Here is a 21,362-nt window from a genome sequence, read left to right on the forward strand (position 1 = left end):
AGGAGCTGCAGCTCCTCACACTCACCTGGATATTCGTGGTGATTTCTTTCATCTCCTTCTCCATCAGTCGGACGTCGTCATGCTCGCTCTGGTCGACTTCATTGGGTTTGCAGTATTTGCTGCTCCAACTTCCTGTTGCTCCGCTCCTGCTGATGATGTCACCCTGCAGACGGTCAGGAACCAGGAAGAGATGCAGAAAAACGCTGAAAGGAAAATGGATGGAGTGACGAAGAAGCCGGCGGCCATATTTATTATTTAAAGTTCAGGAAGTGACGATGACTCCAATGTTTAGATTATTATAATCTAGAATAACGATTCATCTCCAATTCTGGATTAATAATCCAGTTATTCAATATTTCATTCAACATTTCTGGACTTGAACCAGAACAGCGTGACCTCTGACCCCGTCACCAAACAGATGGGATCATACTGCAACACGTTGTTGCTAGAGTGAGTGAGTCGGCTGATGCTAGCAGTTAGCTTAGCTCACGTGAGATCGAGCGGTTCAAGAGTTTGCCTACATCTCCCAGCATGCCGAGCGTTTCAGGGACTCTGCCGTTAGATGTTATTGATCGAATCGAGGTCATCAGCCAAGAGGATCAACACCAGCTCTGGAGGAGCTGCAGAGAGATGCCGCTCAGGTGGAAGGATCATCATCTTTGTGACTCACCTGCTGCGCCTCCCAGCGTTCGTGCCGCTCTGTGTTCACCGCCACGCTGCTCACGGCGCCCGCACTCGTCTGCCAGAGCAAAACAAACATCATGAGGGAAACGCTCGCTGCGATACGGCGGGAACGGCGGCGGCGGCGGCCTTCACCTGAACCGCCGCGTCGCTACGACAACGACTCGCCTCCGAGGAGAAAACGCTCTTGTGAGGAGTCGGATCTCTGTCCAACTGCTCAGAAATATCGTCCAGAGCGTCCAGCTGAGGCTCGGCGAACCGTTTGGCAGTGCAGCCGCAGTCGATGACCGACCAGGCGGCCGCAGCGTCGCTTCCTGCCGGGTAGAAGGAGTACGGGTCGGGCAGGACCGGCTGCGCTCCGGCAACGGGGAAGCAGAACCCGACAGGTAGTCGGAGCCAGCGCGCGCGGGTCGGGCGACGCCGCATCGTGCCGCGGGTCGCCGATGTCCGTCCAGGTCGTCCAGGCTGGCGGCGTGCCGCGGGCCGACGGCCTGCCGGGTCAGGCCGATGCGTCGCCCGATCTTAATGAAGTGCAGCGACTCCAACAGGAAGCTCTCCAGGCCGCCCGCCTCGGCGATCTTCCTCCGAGCCGCGTCCGGAAGTGGCGAGTTCGCCCACCAGCAGGCGGTCCTCGTCCACCAGCGGGCCGTGCTCCTCCAGGATCTGGGCGAAATACCTGCAGCAGGACGGGGCGTGACGGCAAGACGGGGCGTGACGGCAAGACGCCCCGCGGGCAAAACAACAAAAAACACAGGAAGAGTCAGAAACACGCAGCAGGAAGCCAGTGACTCCATGAAACCATAAATTGAAACTCAACAGGAAGTAACAACTATGACTAAATCTCATGATTATGACTTCCAGGATTTGACTTTTATTTTACAACCAGAGTTGATTGGTAGGGAAATGCATTCTGTGACAGAGTATGAAGGCCAGGCTATGAAAATGTGTTTAATTGTGAAAATAAACTCACATTAGCAGAAAAATGAGGAAACGTGTGAATGTGTAAAAGCGTTTCGCCTCACCGCCGCTTTTCAAACCGTTTCTCTGATCAAGTTTCATTTTCTAGAATTTGAGACGCTGCTTGTTATCTGGTGTCTGTTTGCTGACAATGTGGAGAAATTACTCAATAATATTGGTATCAATCTTAAAATATTAAAAATGGACTAAAATCTCATTTTGGGACAGAAAATAATGGGTTGTCCAACTTTAACTACTCCATTTTTTTGTTGAATATCAAAAAAACTTGGGCAGAAACTGACTGATGGAAACCCGATCCGAACCCGATCTGATCCAAACCAAATAAGACGCTTCCTCGTTCATTTTATATTTTCTAAATAATCTATTTATTAGATTAATTTGACACAATTCCAGAATCTCAGAGGAAAATGATCCAAATGTTGGAACATCCATCCATTTTCTTCTGTTCATCCAGAGCGGGTCGCGGGGTCAGCAGCCTAAGAATGGAGGCCCAGACGTCCCTCTTGTTCCGGCTCCTCCGGGGGAATCCCACGGCGTTCCCAGGCCAGACAAGGATCATCCATCCTGGTCTTCCTCTCCTCCCGGTGGGACCTGAACTCCTCACAGGGAGCCTCCATCCTGACCAGATGCTTGAGCCTCAGCTGGGTCCTCTCCATGTGGAGGAGCAGCAGCTCTACTCTGAGTCCCTCCCGGTGGGATGACTGCGCTTCTCTCTCAGGGAGCCCAGCCACCCTACGGAAAAAACCCATTTCGGCCGCTTGTATCCGCGATCTCGTTCTTTCAGCCATGACCCAAAGCTCATGACCAGAGATGAGGGTAGGGACGTAGATCGACCGGTAAATCGAGAGCTTCTCTTTTTGACTCAGCTCTCTCTTCACCCCGACGGACCGGTACAGCGCCGCTTCACGGCGGACGCTGCGCCAATCCGCCTGTCGATCTCCCGCTGCCTTCTTCCCTCATTCGTGAACAAGATCCAGAGATACTTGAACTGCTCCACTTGGGGCAGGAGAAGCACTCTACCCTTTTCCGGCTCAAGACCACGGCCTCGGATTTGGAGGCACTGATCCTCATCTCGGCCGCTTCACCCTCGGCTGCAAACCGCTCCAGCGAGAGCTGCAGGTCACGACCTGATGAAGCCAACAGGACCACATCATGCACAAAAAGCAGAGGATCAAAGGTCACGGTGGCCTTTGATCCTCTGGTTACCAAAACGGATCCCCTCAACACCCTGGCTGCTTTACAGATTGTCATTTTACGTTAAAGTCGTATTTCTGTCGGCCTTCAGTGGCTGTGTGTGCAAAGTGCTATTAAACTTTAGTGACTACTTACTCATACAGACTTTCTTTGGTGGAGTCAGGGTGGTTGTCTAAAAATTTTGTATAGGTCGATCTGTATTGGTCCTCAAAATCAGCCACCTGCTCTCTAAGGTGGCTGGGAACGCTAAACGGGTCACCGGGGTGAAGGAACGATCTGTGGACAGGAAGTTCAGCATCAGCATGGAAACGGCGAAACGACCAGCAGCTCGTCACCACGGAGCCGAACTCACAAAGAGTCTTCTTCAAAAAGGTCCTGGTCCCACGTCTCTGGGCGTTAGCGCTCGGGTCGGAGGCAAACCGAAAACCCCCTGAGAGGAAACCAGCAGCAGGAGACGCCTTAGCACCACAGCAACAGCAACAACAACAGGAGACATTCACACCATCTACCTTTCGTTTCTTTTCCGGCCTCGACTTCTACTTCGAGTAGGAGAAATCTGGAACGAGATGGCGCTAACTTAGCTTAGCTTAGAGGAGCGTTTCCACCTGACCGCCTGAGAGGTCAGGTGGGTTAGTTTACAATAAAATAATCTGCAACTGAGAAAAGCAAGACTTGTGTTTTATGAATACCTGCTCCATAAATTATCCATTTTGTTTTGAAATACAAAAACTAACAATTTTATTTATAATTTTCCATTTTACGTCCCAGATTTATGGGAAAAGGTTTTTAGGAGTGGGACTGGAACTGCGATGCTAGGTAAAGGCACAGTGCCTGTAGATTAGTAATAATCTGCCAGCAGAACCAGAACTTTTTCAAATTAAGACCCGACCCAGCTTCCAGTCTGTTGCTGAAAGCCCTTCTGCTCAGGTTCAGGTGAAGAAATCAGATGTTAGAAAAACTTACATGATCATTTTCAGACTTTTTTAACACAGAACAATGAGTATCTGAAAAGCAAACAGAACATTTTAGAGCAAAGAGGAATGCTGATGAATCCTGTGGGTGGGTTGCCAGGTTGGCGTACGTACCCATCATATCAAAATATTCATCCAGTATACTGTGACAACAAACGTAGTCGTGTCTATGCTCCTCCAGAGTCCAGATAAAAAGCCGGACGTCACGCGCCGAGGCCTGCTTTAGAAACTCCGTCACCGTCAGGCCGAGGCGCCAAAACAAATCCACTTTAGTGTCTAGTTTCTCTAAAATCATTTGCTTTAAGGGGTCAAAGTTCAGCAGCACCGCCAGGTCCAGCTGCTCCAGGTGCTCAGAGTGCCGCTCGATGAAGGTCTGCGCCGCGGTCAGCCCTGCAACCAGACATGGCAACCAGAAACACGGCAATTAGAGACATGGCAACCAGAAACACAGCAACTAGAGACATGGCAACCAGAAACACAGCAACTACAGACATGGCAACCAGAAACACAGCAACTAGAGACATGGCAACCAGAAACACAGCAACTAGAGACATGGCAACCAGAAACACAGCAACTACAGACATGGCAACCAGAAACACAGCAACTAGAGACATGGCAACCAGAAACACAGCAACTAGAGACATGGCAACCAGAAACACAGCAACTACAGACATGGCAACCAGAAACACAGCAACTAGAGACATGGCAACCAGAAATACAGCAACTAGAGACATGGCAACCAGAAACAGCAACTAGAGACATGGCAACCAGAAACACGGCAACTAGAGACATGGCAACCAGAAACACGGCAACTAGAGACATGGCAACCAGAAACACAGCAACTACAGACATGGCAACCAGAAACACAGCAACTAGAGACATGGCAACCAGAAACAGCAACTAGAGACATGGCAACCAGAAACACAGCAACTACAGACATGGCAACCAGAAACACAGCAACTAGAGACATGGCAACCAGAAACACAGCAACTAGAGACATGGCAACCAGAAACACAGCAACTAGAGACATGGCAACCAGAAACAGCAACTAGAGACATGGCAACCAGAAATACAGCAACTAGAGACATGGCAACCAGAAACAGCAACTAGAGACATGGCAACCAGAAACACAGCAACTAGAGACATGGCAACCAGAAACATCAACTAGAGACATGGCAACCAGAAACACAGCAACTACAGACATGGCAACCAGAAACACAGCAACTAGAGACATGGCAACCAGAAACACAGCAACTAGAGACATGGCAACCAGAAACATGGCAACTAGAGACATGGCAACCAGAAACATGGCAACTAGAGACATGGCAACCAGAAACATGGCAACTAGAGACATGGCAACCAGAAACAGCAACTAGAGACATGGCAACCAGAAACACAGCAACTAGAGACATGGCAACCAGAAACACAGCAACTAGAGACATGGCAACCAGAAACACAGCAATTAGAGACATGGCAACCAGAAACACGGCAACTAGAGACATGGCAACCAGAAACACAGCAACTAGAGACATGGCAACCAGAAACACAGCAATTAGAGACATGGCAACCAGAAACACGGCAACTAGAGACATGGCAACCAGAAACACGGCAACTAGAGACATGGCAACCAGAAACACAGCAACTAGAGACATGGCAACCAGAAACATGGCAACTAGAGACATGGCAACCAGAAACACGGCAACTACAGACATGGCAACCAGAAACACGGCAACTAGAGACATGGCAACCAGAAACATGGCAACTAGAGACATGGCAACCAGAAACACAGCAACTAGAGACATGGCAACCAGAAACACGGCAACTAGAGACATGGCAACCAGAAACACAGCAACTAGAGACATGGCAACCAGAAACACGGCAACTAGAGACATGGCAACCAGAAACACGGCAACTAGAGACATGGCAACCAGAAACATGGCAACTAGAGACATGGCAACCAGAAACACAGCAACTAGAGACATGGCAACCAGAAACACGGCAACTAGAGACATGGCAACCAGAAACACAGCAACTAGAGACATGGCAACCAGAAACATGGCAACTAGAGACATGGCAACCAGAAACATGGCAACTAGAGACATGGCAACCAGAAACACAGCAACTAGAGACATGGCAACCAGAAACACGGCAACTAGAGACATGGCAACCAGAAACACGGCAACTAGAGACATGGCAACCAGAAACAGCAACTAGAGACATGGCAACCAGAAACACAGCAACTAGAGACATGGCAACCAGAAACACGGCAACTAGAGACATGGCAACCAGAAACACAGCAACTAGAGACATGGCAACCAGAAACACAGCAACTACAGACATGGCAACCAGAAACACAGCAAACTAGAGACATGGCAACCAGAAACACAGCAACTAGAGACATGGCAACCAGAAACACAGCAACTAGAGACATGGCAACCAGAAACACAGCAACTAGAAACATGGCAACCAGAAACACGGCAACTACAGACATGGCAACCAGAAACACGGCAACTAGAGACATGGCAACCAGAAACACGGCAACTAGAGACATGGCAACCAGAAACACGGCAACTAGAGACATGGCAACCAGAAACACAGCAAACTAGAGACATGGCAACCAGAAACACAGCAAACATGGCAACCAGAAACACAGCAAACATGGCAACCAGAAACACAGCAACTACAGACATGGCAACCAGAAACACAGCAACTAGAGACATGGCAACCAGAAACACGGCAACTAGAGACATGGCAACCAGAAACATGGCAACTAGAGACATGGCAACCAGAAACATGGCAACTAGAGACATGGCAACCAGAAACACGGCAACTAGAGACATGGCAACCAGAAACACGGCAACTAGAGACATGGCAACCAGAAACACGGCAACTAGAGACATGGCAACCAGAAACACGGCAAACTAGAGACATGGCAACCAGAAACACGGCAACTAGAGACATGGCAACCAGAAACACAGCAACTAGAGACATGGCAACCAGAAACAGCAACTAGAGACATGGCAACCAGAAACACAGCAACTAGAGACATGGCAACCAGAAACACGGCAACTAGAGACATGGCAACCAAAACACGGCAACTAGAAACATGGCAACCAGAAACACAGCAACTAGAGACATGGCAACCAGAAACAGCAACTAGAGACATGGCAACCAGAAACAAGGCAACTAGAGACATGGCAACCAGAAACATGGCAACTAGAGACATGGCAACCAGAAACACAGCAACTAGAGACATGGCAGAAACACGGCAACTAGAGACATGGCAACCAGAAACAGCAACCAGACATGGCAACCAGAAACACGGCAACTAGAGACATGGCAACCAGAAAACACAGCAACTAGAGACATGGCAACCAGAAACAGCAACTAGAGACATGGCAACCAGAAACACAGCAACTAGAGACATGGCAACCAGAAACACGGCAACTAGAGACATGGCAACCAGAAACAGCAACTAGAGACATGGCAACCAGAAACACAGCAACTAGAGACATGGCAACCAGAAACACAGCAACTAGAGACATGGCAACCAGAAACACGGCAATTAGAGACATGGCAACCAGAAACACAGCAACTAGAGACATGGCAACCAGAAACACGGCAATTAGAGACATGGCAACCAGAAACACAGCAACTAGAGACATGGCAACCAGAAACATGGCAACTAGAGACATGGCAAACCAGAAACACGGCAACTAGAGACATGGCAACCAGAAACACAGCAACTAGAGACATGGCAACCAGAAACACAGCAACTAGAGACATGGCAACCAGAAACAGCAACTAGAGACATGGGCAGAAACACGGCAATTAGAGACATGGCAACCAGAAACACAGCAACTAGAGACATGGCAACCAGAAATGGCAACTAGAGACATGGCAACCAGAAACACGGCAACTAGAGACATGGCAACCAGAAACACAGCAACTAGAGACATGGCAACCAGAAACACAGCAACTAGAGACATGGCAACCAGAAACACAGCAACTAGAGACATGGCAACCAAAACAGCAACTAGAGACATGGCAACCAGAAACACAGCAACTACAGACATGGCAACCAGAAACACAGCAACTAGAGACATGGCAACCAGAAACACAGCAACTAGAGACATGGCAACCAGAAACAGCAACTAGAGACATGGCAACCAGAAACACAGCAACTACAGACATGGCAACCAGAAACACAGCAACTAGAGACATGGCAACCAGAAACACAGCAACTAGAGACATGGCAACCAGAAACACAGCAACTAGAGACATGGCAACCAGAAACACAGCAACTACAGACATGGCAACCAGAAACACAGCAACTACAGACATGGCAACCAGAAACACAGCAACTAGAGACATGGCAACCAGAAACACAGCAACTAGAGACATGGCAACCAGAAACACAGCAACTACAGACATGGCAACCAGAAACACAGCAACTAGAGACATGGCAACCAGAAACACAGCAACTACAGACATGGCCAGAAACACGGCAACTAGAGACATGGCAACCAGAAACACAGCAACTAGAGACATGGCAACCAGAAACACAGCAACTACAGACATGGCAACCAGAAAACACAGCAACTAGAGACATGGCAACCAGAAACACGGCAACTAGAGACATGGCAACCAGAAACACAGCAACTAGAGACATGGCAACCAGAAACACAGCAACTAGAGACATGGCAACCAGAAACATGGCAACTAGAGACATGGCAACCAGAAACAGCAACTAGAGACATGGCAACCAGAAACACAGCAACTAGAGACATGGCAACCAGAAACACGGCAACTAGAGACATGGCAACCAGAAACACAGCAACTAGAGACATGGCAACCAGAAACACAGCAAGAGACATGGGAACCAGAAACACAGCAACTAGAGACATGGCAACCAGAAACACAGCAACTACAGACATGGCAACCAGAAACACAGCAACTAGAGACATGGCAACCAGAAACATGGCAACTAGAGACATGGCAACCAGAAACACAGCAACTAGAGACATGGCAACCAGAAACACAGCAACTAGAGACATGGCAACCAGAAACACAGCAACTAGAGACATGGCAACCAGAAACACAGCAACTACAGACATGGCAACCAGAAACACAGCAACTAGAGACATGGCAACCAGAAACACAGCAACTAGAGACATGGCAACCAGAAACACATCAACTAGAGACATGGCAACCAGAAACACAGCAACTAGAGACATGGCAACCAGAAACACAGCAACTAGAGACATGGCAACCAGAAACACGGCAACTAGAGACATGGCAACCAGAAACACAGCAACTAGAGACATGGCAACCAGAAACATGGCAACTAGAGACATGGCAACCAGAAACACGGCAACTAGAGACATGGCAACCAGAAACACAGCAACTAGAGACATGGCAACCAGAAACAGCAACTAGAGACATGGCAACCAGAAACACAGCAACTAGAGACATGGCAACCAGAAACAGCAACTAGAGACATGGCAACCAGAAAACACAGCAACTAGAGACATGGCAACCAGAAAACAGCAACTAGAGACATGGCAACCAGAAACACAGCAACTAGAGACATGGCAACCAGAAACACAGCAACTAGAGACATGGCAACCAGAAACACGGCAACTAGAGACATGGCAACCAGAAACACAGCAACTAGAGACATGGCAACCAGAAACAAAGCAACTACAGACATGGCAACCAGAAACACAGCAACTAGAGACATGGCAACCAGAAACATGGCAACTAGAGACATGGCAACCAGAAACACGGCAACTAGAGACATGGCAACCAGAAACACAGCAACTAGAGACATGGCAACCAGAAACATGGCAACTAGAGACATGGCAACCAGAAACACAGCAACTAGAGACATGGCAACCAGAAACATGGCAACTAGAGACATGGCAACCAGAAACACGGCAACTAGAGACATGGCAACCAGAAATACAGCAACTAGAGACATGGCAACCAGAAACACGGCAACTAGAGACATGGCAACCAGAAACACAGCAACTAGAGACATGGCAACCAGAAACACGGCAACTAGAGACATGGCAACCAGAAACACAGCAACTAGAGACATGGCAACCAGAAACACAGCAACTAGAGACATGGCAACCAGAAACACAGCAACTAGAGACATGGCAACCAGAAACACAGCAACTAGAGACATGGCAACCAGAAACACAGCAACTACAGACATGGCAACCAGAAACACAGCAACTAGAGACATGGCAACCAGAAACACAGCAACTAGAGACATGGCAACCAGAAACACATCAACTAGAGACATGGCAACCAGAAACACAGCAACTAGAGACATGGCAACCAGAAACATGGCAACTAGAGACATGGCAACCAGAAACACGGCAACTAGAGACATGGCAACCAGAAACACAGCAACTAGAGACATGGCAACCAGAAACACAGCAACTAGAGACATGGCAACCAGAAACAGCAACTAGAGACATGGCAACCAGAAACACAGCAACTAGAGACATGGCAACCAGAAACAGCAACTAGAGACATGGCAACCAGAAACACAGCAACTAGAGACATGGCAACCAGAAACACAGCAACTAGAGACATGGCAACCAGAAACATGGCAACTAGAGACATGGCAACCAGAAACACAGCAACTAGAGACATGGCAACCAGAAACACGGCAACTAGAGACATGGCAACCAGAAACACAGCAACTAGAGACATGGCAACCAGAAACACAGCAACTAGAGACATGGCAACCAGAAACACAGCAACTAGAGACATGGCAACCAGAAACACAGCAACTAGAGACATGGCAACCAGAAACACAGCAACTAGAGACATGGCAACCAGAAACACGGCAACTAGAGACATGGCAACCAGAAACACAGCAACTAGAGACATGGCAACCAGAAACATGGCAACTAGAGACATGGCAACCAGAAACATGGCAACTAGAGACATGGCAACCAGAAATACAGCAACTAGAGACATGGCAACCAGAAACACGGCAACTAGAGACATGGCAACCAGAAACATGGCAACTAGAGACATGGCAACCAGAAACAGCAACTAGAGACATGGCAACCAGAAACACAGCAACTAGAGACATGGCAACCAGAAACACAGCAACTAGAGACATGGCAACCAGAAACACAGCAACTAGAGACATGGCAACCAGAAACAGCAACTAGAGACATGGCAACCAGAAACACGGCAACTAGAGACATGGCAACCAGAAACATGGCAACTAGAGACATGGCAACCAGAAACATGGCAACTAGAGACATGGCAACCAGAAACACAGCAACTAGAGACATGGCAACCAGAAACACAGCAACTAGAGACATGGCAACCAGAAACACAGCAACTAGAGACATGGCAACCAGAAATACAGCAACTAGAGACATGGCAACCAGAAACACAGCAACTAGAGACATGGCAACCAGAAACACAGCAACTACAGACATGGCAACCAGAAACACAGCAACTAGAGACATGGCAACCAGAAACATGGCAACTAGAGACATGGCAACCAGAAACATGGCAACTAGAGACATGGCAACCAGAAACATGGCAACTAGAGACATGGCAACCAGAAATACAGCAACTAGAGACATGGCAACCAGAAACATGGCAACTAGAGACATGGCAACCAGAAACACAGCAACTAGAGACATGGCAACCAGAAACACGGCAACTAGAGACATGGCAACCAGAAACACAGCAACTAGAGACATGGCAACCAGAAACACGGCAACTAGAGACATGGCAACCAGAAACACAGCAACTAGAGACATGGCAACCAGAAACAGCAACTAGAGACATGGCAACCAGAAACACAGCAACTAGAGACATGGCAACCAGAAACATGGCAACTAGAGACATGGCAACCAGAAACATGGCAACTAGAGACATGGCAACCAGAAACACAGCAACTAGAGACATGGCAACCAGAAACACAGCAACTAGAGACATGGCAACCAGAAACATGGCAACTAGAGACATGGCAACCAGAAACATGGCAACTAGAGACATGGCAACCAGAAACACAGCAACTAGAGACATGGCAACCAGAAACATGGCAACTAGAGACATGGCAACCAGAAACACAGCAACTAGAGACATGGCAACCAGAAACACAGCAACTAGAGACATGGCAACCAGAAACACAGCAACTAGAGACATGGCAACCAGAAACACAGCAACTAGAGACATGGCAACCAGAAACACAGCAACTAGAGACATGGCAACCAGAAACATGGCAACTAGAGACATGGCAACCAGAAACACAGCAACTAGAGACATGGCAACCAGAAACATGGCAACTAGAGACATGGCAACCAGAAACACAGCAACTAGAGACATGGCAACCAGAAACATGGCAACTAGAGACATGGCAACCAGAAACACAGCAAACTAGAGACATGGCAACCAGAAACATGGCAACTAGAGACATGGCAACCAGAAATACAGCAACTAGAGACATGGCAACCAGAAACATGGCAACTAGAGACATGGCAACCAGAAACACAGCAACTAGAGACATGGCAACCAGAAACACAGCAACTAGAGACATGGCAACCAGAAATACAGCAACTAGAGACATGGCAACCAGAAACACAGCAACTAGAGACATGGCAACCAGAAACACAGCAACTAGAGACATGGCAACCAGAAACATGGCAACTAGAGACATGGCAACCAGAAACACAGCAACTAGAGACATGGCAACCAGAAACATGGCAACTAGAGACATGGCAACCAGAAACACAGCAACTAGAGACATGGCAACCAGAAACATGGCAACTAGAGACATGGCAACCAGAAACACAGCAACTAGAGACATGGCAACCAGAAACACAGCAACTAGAGACATGGCAACCAGAAACAGCAACTAGAGACATGGCAACCAGAAACACAGCAACTAGAGACATGGCAACCAGAAACACAGCAACTAGAGACATGGCAACCAGAAACACAGCAACTAGAGACATGGCAACCAGAAACACGGCAACTACAGACATGGCAACCAGACAGAAAAAGTGACTCAAACATCCAGACATGAAGTGAAATCAGTTCATCTGATCAGAGTTTCGGGTTTAACTCATGAAAACAGAAGGATGCAGTTTGACGCCATCATGAATCAATACACCCAGATTATTGATCAAAGATCCAGTTACTAATCAATAGCAACTCCAACCAGCCTCAGGGTTTCCACACTGGATTTAAAGGAACTGTTTCAGCAGTTTTCAGTTTGTTCTAGATCTGTGATGCATAGAAGCTGAATGCTGCTTCCCCATGTTTGGTTCTGATGCAGAACCAGAACCAGAAGGTTGGTCCAGCAGCAGCAGCAGCTGCAGCAGCAGCAGCAGCAGCAGCAGCAGCAGATCTTTAATCCATTCAGTGATTTATAAACTACCAGCAGTTTAAAGTCTCCCAGTGAAGGAATGTAGAACCAGCCGGTCTCTATCTTCCTGGTTCTAGTCAGAACTCCAGCAGCAGGTTCTGGTCCGTTGGGCTGTCAGTCAGACCTGCTGCAGGAATCAAAGCCTGGCTGAGTTTCTCTGATCGGAGACTTTAGGATGCAGGAAGGAATCTAAGCGTGCCAAACTGGAAACAGATGCCAGGCACTCAGGAGCCAAAATTGGCCTGAGAGAAAACACCTAAAGGTTAAAGGTCAAGGGTTGTAACCCAGAGACAGAGGAACTGCGCCTGAGACCTTACATGCACCACGAAAGGAGACTCCACTGAACTGGAAAGATGAATGACTGTGTGTTAGCAGTCATTCATTTTGTTTGCCCTCTCCTGACAGCTGCTAAACTTTTCTAACTAGTTGGAACAAAAGAGGAAAAGTGGGATGGAAATCTCAGAGCGGCTTTAGGAAATCTCAGAGCGGCTTTAGGAGACGCGATGCAGAGATCGGTTTTCTCTGCTCTCCACTCAGTGTGAAATTAAATAACTTGTTTCTCTCTTCTTTTTCCAAGTGAAAGTGCTCCAGTTATTTGAACCTGACACTTTGGAACCGGCTTTATGTGGCTCTGGAGCGTTGAGGCAGAGGTCAGCCTGATTGAGGCAGAGGTCAGAGGTCAGCCTGATTTCTGGTTTACAGCTGTGCCCTAACTAATAACTAATGACTGGATCTGGTTCTGGTTGTGACCCGTCGTCGCCAGCCGAGTCCTACCTGCGCCGTCCAGCTGACACGCCCACTTGCTCAGCTTGGCATCTATTCCCACGCAGTGGCTGAGCTGCTGGATGAAGACCCGGGCCCAGACCCGGTTCTTGCGCTCCAGCAGCAGCTCCACGGCCTGGCCCAGCGTCTGCAGCCGCTCCTGCTGCCAGTGGAGCAGGCGGCCGGCCAGGCGGTTCCCCCGTGCCCAGTCCAGCTCCAGCCAGGGCCGCAGGCCGCTGGCCAGCGCCGACACCTGCAGGCCCTGCTCCTCCCGCAGCAGGTCCAGGTTCTGGTTGATCTGCAGCAGAACCCGGTCTCTGTACACCAACCAGGCTGCAGGAGAAACAACAGGACAGTGAAAAACGGCAAATCGGAAAAGTCTTTCTGGGTTTGGTTCAAGAGCAAATACTGAAACCCAAATGAGAAACGAAGCTGCACTTCAGCAGACCCTGCATAAATCTTTAGCGCCGGTTCGTTCCACCGGGCCGGTTGTCCGGTTCCACCGGGCCGGTTGTCCGGTTCCACCGGGCCGGTTGTCCGGTTCCACCGGGCCGGTTGTCCGGTTCCACCGGGCCGGTTGTCCGGTTCCACCGGGCCGGTTGTCCGGTTCCACCGGGCCGGTTGTCCGGTTCCGCCGGGCCATTTTTCCACCTTCTCAGTTCTGATAGCTGAGGTTTATTGTCGGCTGATTCCGGTCCGATACAGAATTGAATTGTTGATTTAAAACATTCAAGTTTTAAACATCATCTTATTCCTCTGCATCAGTTCATTTTAATTCACCAACAGCGCCACCAGCTGGTCAAACATGTGAAATCAACTTTAATTTGCCGCTGGAGAAAAACAGCCGACAGAAAATAAAACTGAAACTGGTTGATTGTTTTGGAATTAAACTTTCATCCAGAGTTTGATTGAGTAAATGATATAAAGTAAAATAATATTTTACATATTTTTTTGTCTAATTTCAGGATGAAGCCCAGAGGAACTCGATCCCGTTCAGAACTGAAAGCGTAAAGTTATACTGAATAGATCAGACATGTCACTGACACTAAATCTAGAATTTCCAATATCTGTTTTATTGATCTGATATCAACATCGGTATCGATCCAATTTCCATTTTGCTATTGGAACCTAAACTTTTCATCAATATTAAGATTTAATATTTCTGATCTGATGTCTGTTACGTTTTATTTGCTCTCAGGCCAAACGTTCTTGGTGAGGTTTGCACTGGAAAGTCCTGTGGAAGGAAAAACGTTCAGAGTGAAGCGGACCTTTCTGTTGATTCTGCGATCCAGAGTCGTCCTTCTGCAGGATTTCCTGGTTGTTGGTTTTCGGATCCTTAAACGTCTGTTTGAACTGTTTCCTCTTCTGCTTCTGATCTCTTTGGACTTTAACTTCTTCACACTGGCAACAAACACCAGAAGAAAAACAGAGACTCATTAGTTACTCTTCAACACAGCGCCCACTAACAATGACTTTGGCAATCAATTAATCAATTGATTGGTTGAATAAAAATGTACACATTCTATAGATCTGTCATTGAACCACCGTCCTCTTTTAAACAGCAATAGAAAAACTTTAAAAGATGCCATTAAACTATTATATTCCATTTTAATTAAACATTTTATCGGCTAAAATGCAGCATTGTTTTAATGAGTCTGACGAGTTTTAACTAAAACATTTTCAGACTAAAATCTCTAAACTTCGATCACCGTTCATTTCCTATATCAAATAATGCCAAGTAAAAAAGGAAACATTCAAAGTTAAATTGCAGGTTGCATCAACATAAACAATCCTGAGTTACTAAATCAAAACTTCCTGACAGCCTGGCTCTGATTGGCTGCTTCTGACTGAGCGAGGACTGCAGAGGGGATCGATTATTTTCAGAGATTACCCATCTCATGCCAGGACAGCGAAAGAGTTAACGCACATCTAAAATCCGTTTTAGCTCCTGCTGCGGCTCTCAGCTCTCGGGGTCAGAGTTCACCGTCTGCAGCGGCTCCGTCTGAAATATTCCCAGCAGTCGGTCCCACAGCGGCAGCAGAACCAGCGACTCGCTCCTTGAATTATGGTTGGGTTATTTGTTTAGCTTTCTGACGTGATGCTGATCCGCTGCGTGTCGGTAGTAGCTGCGCTGCTCAACCTGCTGACTGACGTCTCCTGTTCCCGCATGGAGCCTCGATGGAGCCAAATCAATCAAGTTCTTTTCATATCGCATTAGATTGGTTGTGACGCATCGTGAAGAGCTTCACCTCCAGGTCGTTCTCCGCCGCAACACGCAAACGTTCCCGTTCACTCAGAGCGCTAAAGCTGCTGCGCCGCGAGAAGGAGGCAGGAGCTGCAGGCTGAGACGGCAGATACAGGCGATCGGATTCGGTGATCGGCAACCAGACGCTGATCGATCGGACACTTTTTCACAGAAATCAGCCGATCGCTCGGCGGCCGGCAGATCCATCGTCACACCTCTAGTACATATTTTAATTTGTCCTAAAAACCAAATTTACCTGTCATTTTTGAGTGTTTACTCCAGTTAATGATTACTCGATTGCTAAGTTAGTTGATTATTATTGATTAATTTATTAATCTAATTAATCGAGTCAGGCCTACAATTTATACTATAAATACCTTGACAGAAATATTCAATAGTCATTCAGCTCCAAAACTAATTCTTACGACACAATAGCCGCCGGCAACATGTTTCAAAGCATTTCATTCAAAAATGTTGATGGAAGAAAATTTTAAGTTTCTTTGTAAGAAAGCATTGGAGCCATTTTCTAATCATTTCTCTGGTAGTCCGAGGAGAAACTGGCGTTGGACTTCAGCCGCCTCACCTGGTGGCTTTCTGGTTAACTCGAGGTTTCTTTGGCAGCTCTGGTTTCGTGATGGTCATTTCAAACTGAAAACACAAAGCAAAGCGGTCAGCGCTGACCCGCCGTTCACAGCGACGCTCCTCTGGACGTTTTCTCACCTTACATTTCACCAAACCCGTAGGACCAAAGATTCGTATAGAGCAGATTTTACCCAGACAGTCGGGAGTCAAACACGCCTCATTCAGGACATCCTGCGAAACAAACTCATGATTCCCCATGTCAGGGAATCGAATCTGCAGGAAAGAGGAATGAAAAGCAAACCTTTTCATTCTTTTCACTGAACTTGGTAGATTTTAGGCTCTTCCAGCAGCTGATGTGAAATTCAACCTTGCAGCTCTGACAGCAGCATATCTGAATGTAGCCCTGAAACAACAAGCTTCTCGTTCAAAACTCAACGCGGTTTTCTCCCAACCACAGAAATGAGCTCCTGCTTACCTTAAAATCTGGGTCAGTGAAATAGATCTCAGCTTTTAGAGGGCAAAGACATTTTCAAGACGACAGACGGCGTCCGGGGCGGGGGGAAATCTACACAACTCTATCGATTCCTCAAGCATCTCCTGGAACAGACAGGATGATTCAGGAGTTTCCTCACCGCGACACATTCGAGACCATTCAGGACGCACCAACCTTGAAACTGTCCGCTTGTGTTTCTTTAACAATCTCTTGGTCAACGGCCAGGTGAGTTTACCTGGTGTAATTTGATTCTTCACCATCTGCAGCGAATCTGAAAACTGCTGCATGGCAACTTTAAACCTGCATAACAGGAGGAGACACAGCTGGAGAACAAGAAACGAGGACATAGGAGACACTTCCTGGAACGGCCTAGACAAAACCTGATCACCATGTTTATTACACCAAATTATTCTCAGAAAATCAGATTTTAGTTAGTGGAGCTGCCTGCAAAACCAGTCAGAAAGTCAACAACTAAACTTTTGTCTTTTCCAGCAGCCATTGTACAGCAGGAATGCTGGCGATCAGCTGGGTTGCTAGACAACAGGGCTGTGCCGGTCAAGTGCAATTTATCAGAACTCGTTTTCTAAGCACCAAAAATAGTAACTTACTGCCAGAAATCAGCTGGGTCTTTTTTTGAAACAGAAACTAAAATTTAGGAGCAAAAATATGCAAAAGGTCAATTTTAAACAACAAACGCACCGATTTTCTCGTAGAAACACTCTGCCGATGGCATAATAAACCAGACACTGGAACGTTCGCTCTTCAAACGATTTCATCTCTCCAGGAGTTTCTCTGCTTCTGCCAGTTCCTGCAGCAAGAATCATCAAGAAAACGGTTTTTAGACGCACAACAGAGCAGAAATGACAAAGTAGGAGCTGACAGACCAACAAATCTGGGACTGAGAGGAAACATTTCCCAGAGGTTTAAAGTTTCAGGATTACGTTTTTGCAGAGTTGCAGCGCTCAGGCTGCCGTTGCTCTGATCCGACACTTATTCCCTCTGGTTCTCAAAGCTGCGAAGATGGAAAACCTTCAAACTATACGTGTGACCATCGATCGGACGGCCAGCGGTCATAAGCGGCCAATTTCTGTGAAAAAGTGTACGATCTGTGATCGATCACTGTCTCCCGTTGCCAATCATCTGTATCTGCCTTCTCAGCCTGAAGCTCCTGTTTCCTTCTCGCTGCACAGAAACAAATCCTGTAGTGAGGAGCTTTAGCGCTCCGAGTTAACGGGGACGTTTGGGTGATCGGCCTCATGGATGATCAGTATCGGCAGCAAAAAACCCTGATCGGAGCATCTCTGGTTTAAACAGCAACAGTCTTCAGTCAGGCCGCTTCATATTCCCTGCACTGACTGCTACTGCAGCACGATTCTTTGGAGTTGCTTGGATGATACCAGTTACGATGAAATTTAACATTTCTGAATTGAATGTTTCTGAAAATTTATGGTGATAAATTGTGCGTTTATAAACTGTATAATAATTAGAAAATCACTGTCAGCCTTTAGAGCCTGATGGTGATTGTGTTTCCAAGCTGTTCTGTAGATGTGCTGCTTTTGTCTACTTCCTGTTGCCAGACTGGTTCTAGTCAGGCATTAATGTTTGGCTGCTTATAATTCAGCTTTTTTTCTTGCATCTATTTGTGTTTCATCCATTGGCCGCTTTTAATTTAGGGTTATTTCAAGGCATTTTGATGAAAATGTTCCAAACCGCGTTCCTCTGGGCGACTCACCTCCGGCTGTCCGATTTCTATCAAGGCCGACGCTCGACCGAACAGCAGCAGCAGAACATCCAGAGAGGAAAGTCCCAGTTTCTGAGAAAAACATTCAGATCCATCAAGTAGTCACTGAAACAGATTAATCACAATTAATCAATAATTCAAAGAATCGTCAACTAATTAACTGGAATGAACAGGTTAAAAAAAACGTATCAGTTAAATTATCTCTGACCCCACCAGAACATCCCAAACCAAACTAATCATGACCGAACCCGCCCTGCTGCTCCTCCCATCTGAACTGACATGCAACAGCGGCAGAGCGCCCCCTTCAGGCCCTCGGAGTGAACCCTGGACTTTGTTCCAGATGTTGTCAAATAGTATTTTCTAAGTATTTTCCAGAAGCTTCAATAGCAGGCTGACGCCCATCAGTTGGAGGGATGAAAAAGCCAGACATCATGCCACATTGTCCCACATTACTCCGGTCGTCTTTACCACATTTTTTCAGCACTAGTTACCAGATGTTCGGCAGTTTCTTACCTCGGCCGGCGCGGCTTCCAGCAGCCCCAGCGCCTGGCTGAAGGCCTGCTCTGCGTTGCGGCTGCGGAGATCCGACAGCGCGCTCTGAGCCTCCTGCACCAGAAACCGAAGCTCCTTACATAAATCTGCTTTGCTGTCGGCCATCTTCTGGTTCTGGTTCTGATGGACACAAACGCAGCGGGTCAGAGTCGGAAAAACCCAGTGATTAAAAGAACCGACAGGAAGAAAGACTCACCGCTTTCTGCATTTCGCTTTGGCTCTTTGACTTGATTTTAGAACCACTGAGGTCGTCGCGCTCACTGCAGAGAGAGCAGAGGCTGTTTCCACAGACCTTGGGCACTACAGGTACTACAGGGAAACACGGGGTGCCACGGGGAAACACGGGGTGCCACGGGGAAACACGGGGTGCCACGGGGAAACACGGGGTGCCACGGGGCAACACGGGGTGCCACGGGGCAACACGGGGTGCCACAGGGCAACACGGGTGCCACAGGACACTACAGGGTAACACAGGGTGCCACAGGGAAACACGGGGTGCCACAGGACACTACAGGGTAACACGGGGTGCCACAGGGAAACACGGGGTGCCACAGGACACTACAGGGTAACACGGGGTGCCACAGGACACTACAGGGTAACACGGGGTGCCACAGGGAAACACGGGGTGCCACAGGACACTACAGGGCAACACGGGGCGCCAAAGGGAAACACGGGGTGCCACAGGACACTACAGGGTAACACAGGGTGCCACAGGGAAACACGGGGTGCCACAGGACACTACAGGGTAACACGGGGTGCCACAGGGAAACACGGGGTGCCACAGAACACTACAGGGAAACACGGGTGCCACGGGGAAACACGGGGTGCCACGGGAAACAGGGGGTGCCACGGGGCAACACGGGGTGCCACAGGGCAACACGGGGTAACACGGGGTGCCACAGGGAAACACGGGGTGCCACAGAACACTACAGGGCAACACGGGGTGCCACAGGGAAACACGGGGTGCCACAGGACACTACAGGGTAACACGGGGTGACACAGGGTAACACGGGTTGCCACAGGGAAACACGGGGTGCCACAGGACGCTACAGGGTAACACAGGGTGCCACAGGGAAACATGGGGTGCACAGGACACTACAGGGTAACACGGGGTTCCACAGGACACAATACTCTACAGCAGGGTGTCAAACTCCAGTCCTCAAGGGCCGCTGTCCTGCAGTTTTTAGATGTGCCACAGGTACAAAACACTGGGATGGAATGGCTTAATTTCCTCCTCCTTGTTCTGCAGAGCCTTAATGACCTAATTATTCTATTCAGGTGGTGCAGCAAAGGCACATCTAAAAGTTGCAGGACACCGGCCCTCCAGGACTGGAGTTTGACACCGCTGCTCTACAGGATACGCCGCCGCTATGCTTTGCAGAATGAGCTTTCTCGAGACAGAGGAAGGAAAGAGACATTCCGTTTGTGGTTTCTAAATTCCAAAGTTGTCAGTCAGCCTACATGTCCAAATATAACCCTGTGCTAAAATGACATCAAAGAAAGAAAGGTCTAGTCAAAGATAGAACCCGGTTTTGCTCTTGGACATCATGCTGTGTTTAAAGGGAAGGGACCGTCTTTACAAAGATTTTCACTAAACAGGAGGAAGTCTGATGAACAAATCAAAGGGACGACGTGTGACCTCACTGACCTTCTGGATGTTTTGAGTCGCCCCTCCGGGTCGGACAGCGCTTCAGACACAAACAGTCGTTAAAACACAAATTAAAACACAAATTAAAACACAAACAGTC

General features: G+C 48.0%; 1 protein-coding gene across 1 annotated transcript in view; it reads right to left on the reverse strand.

The window, feature by feature from the left end:
• The window catches only part of ttc3 (tetratricopeptide repeat domain 3), a 51,013-nt gene that overhangs the window by 13,482 nt on the left and 16,169 nt on the right, over positions 1-21,362 (reverse strand). Inside the window, 30 exon segments of the mRNA XM_055025914.1 lie at positions 26-104; positions 106-151; positions 154-163; positions 671-739; positions 817-1,066; positions 1,068-1,129; positions 1,131-1,284; positions 1,286-1,357; positions 2,989-3,129; positions 3,206-3,238; positions 3,240-3,283; positions 3,356-3,409; positions 3,817-3,857; positions 3,939-4,214; positions 14,014-14,334; positions 15,270-15,380; positions 15,383-15,402; positions 16,830-16,894; positions 16,967-17,059; positions 17,130-17,231; positions 17,304-17,359; positions 17,362-17,425; positions 17,496-17,533; positions 17,536-17,621; positions 18,021-18,099; positions 18,102-18,129; positions 19,054-19,134; positions 19,576-19,734; positions 19,811-19,874; positions 21,263-21,302. Of these exon segments, the coding sequence (XP_054881889.1) occupies positions 26-104; positions 106-151; positions 154-163; positions 671-739; positions 817-1,066; positions 1,068-1,129; positions 1,131-1,284; positions 1,286-1,357; positions 2,989-3,129; positions 3,206-3,238; positions 3,240-3,283; positions 3,356-3,409; positions 3,817-3,857; positions 3,939-4,214; positions 14,014-14,334; positions 15,270-15,380; positions 15,383-15,402; positions 16,830-16,894; positions 16,967-17,059; positions 17,130-17,231; positions 17,304-17,359; positions 17,362-17,425; positions 17,496-17,533; positions 17,536-17,621; positions 18,021-18,099; positions 18,102-18,129; positions 19,054-19,134; positions 19,576-19,734; positions 19,811-19,874; positions 21,263-21,302 (2,738 nt within the window).

This window comes from Poeciliopsis prolifica, unplaced genomic scaffold (genome assembly GCF_027474105.1).
Source record: "Poeciliopsis prolifica strain line A6 unplaced genomic scaffold, Auburn_PproV2 SCAFFOLD165, whole genome shotgun sequence".
NCBI classification, from domain to species: Eukaryota; Metazoa; Chordata; class Actinopteri; order Cyprinodontiformes; family Poeciliidae; genus Poeciliopsis; species Poeciliopsis prolifica.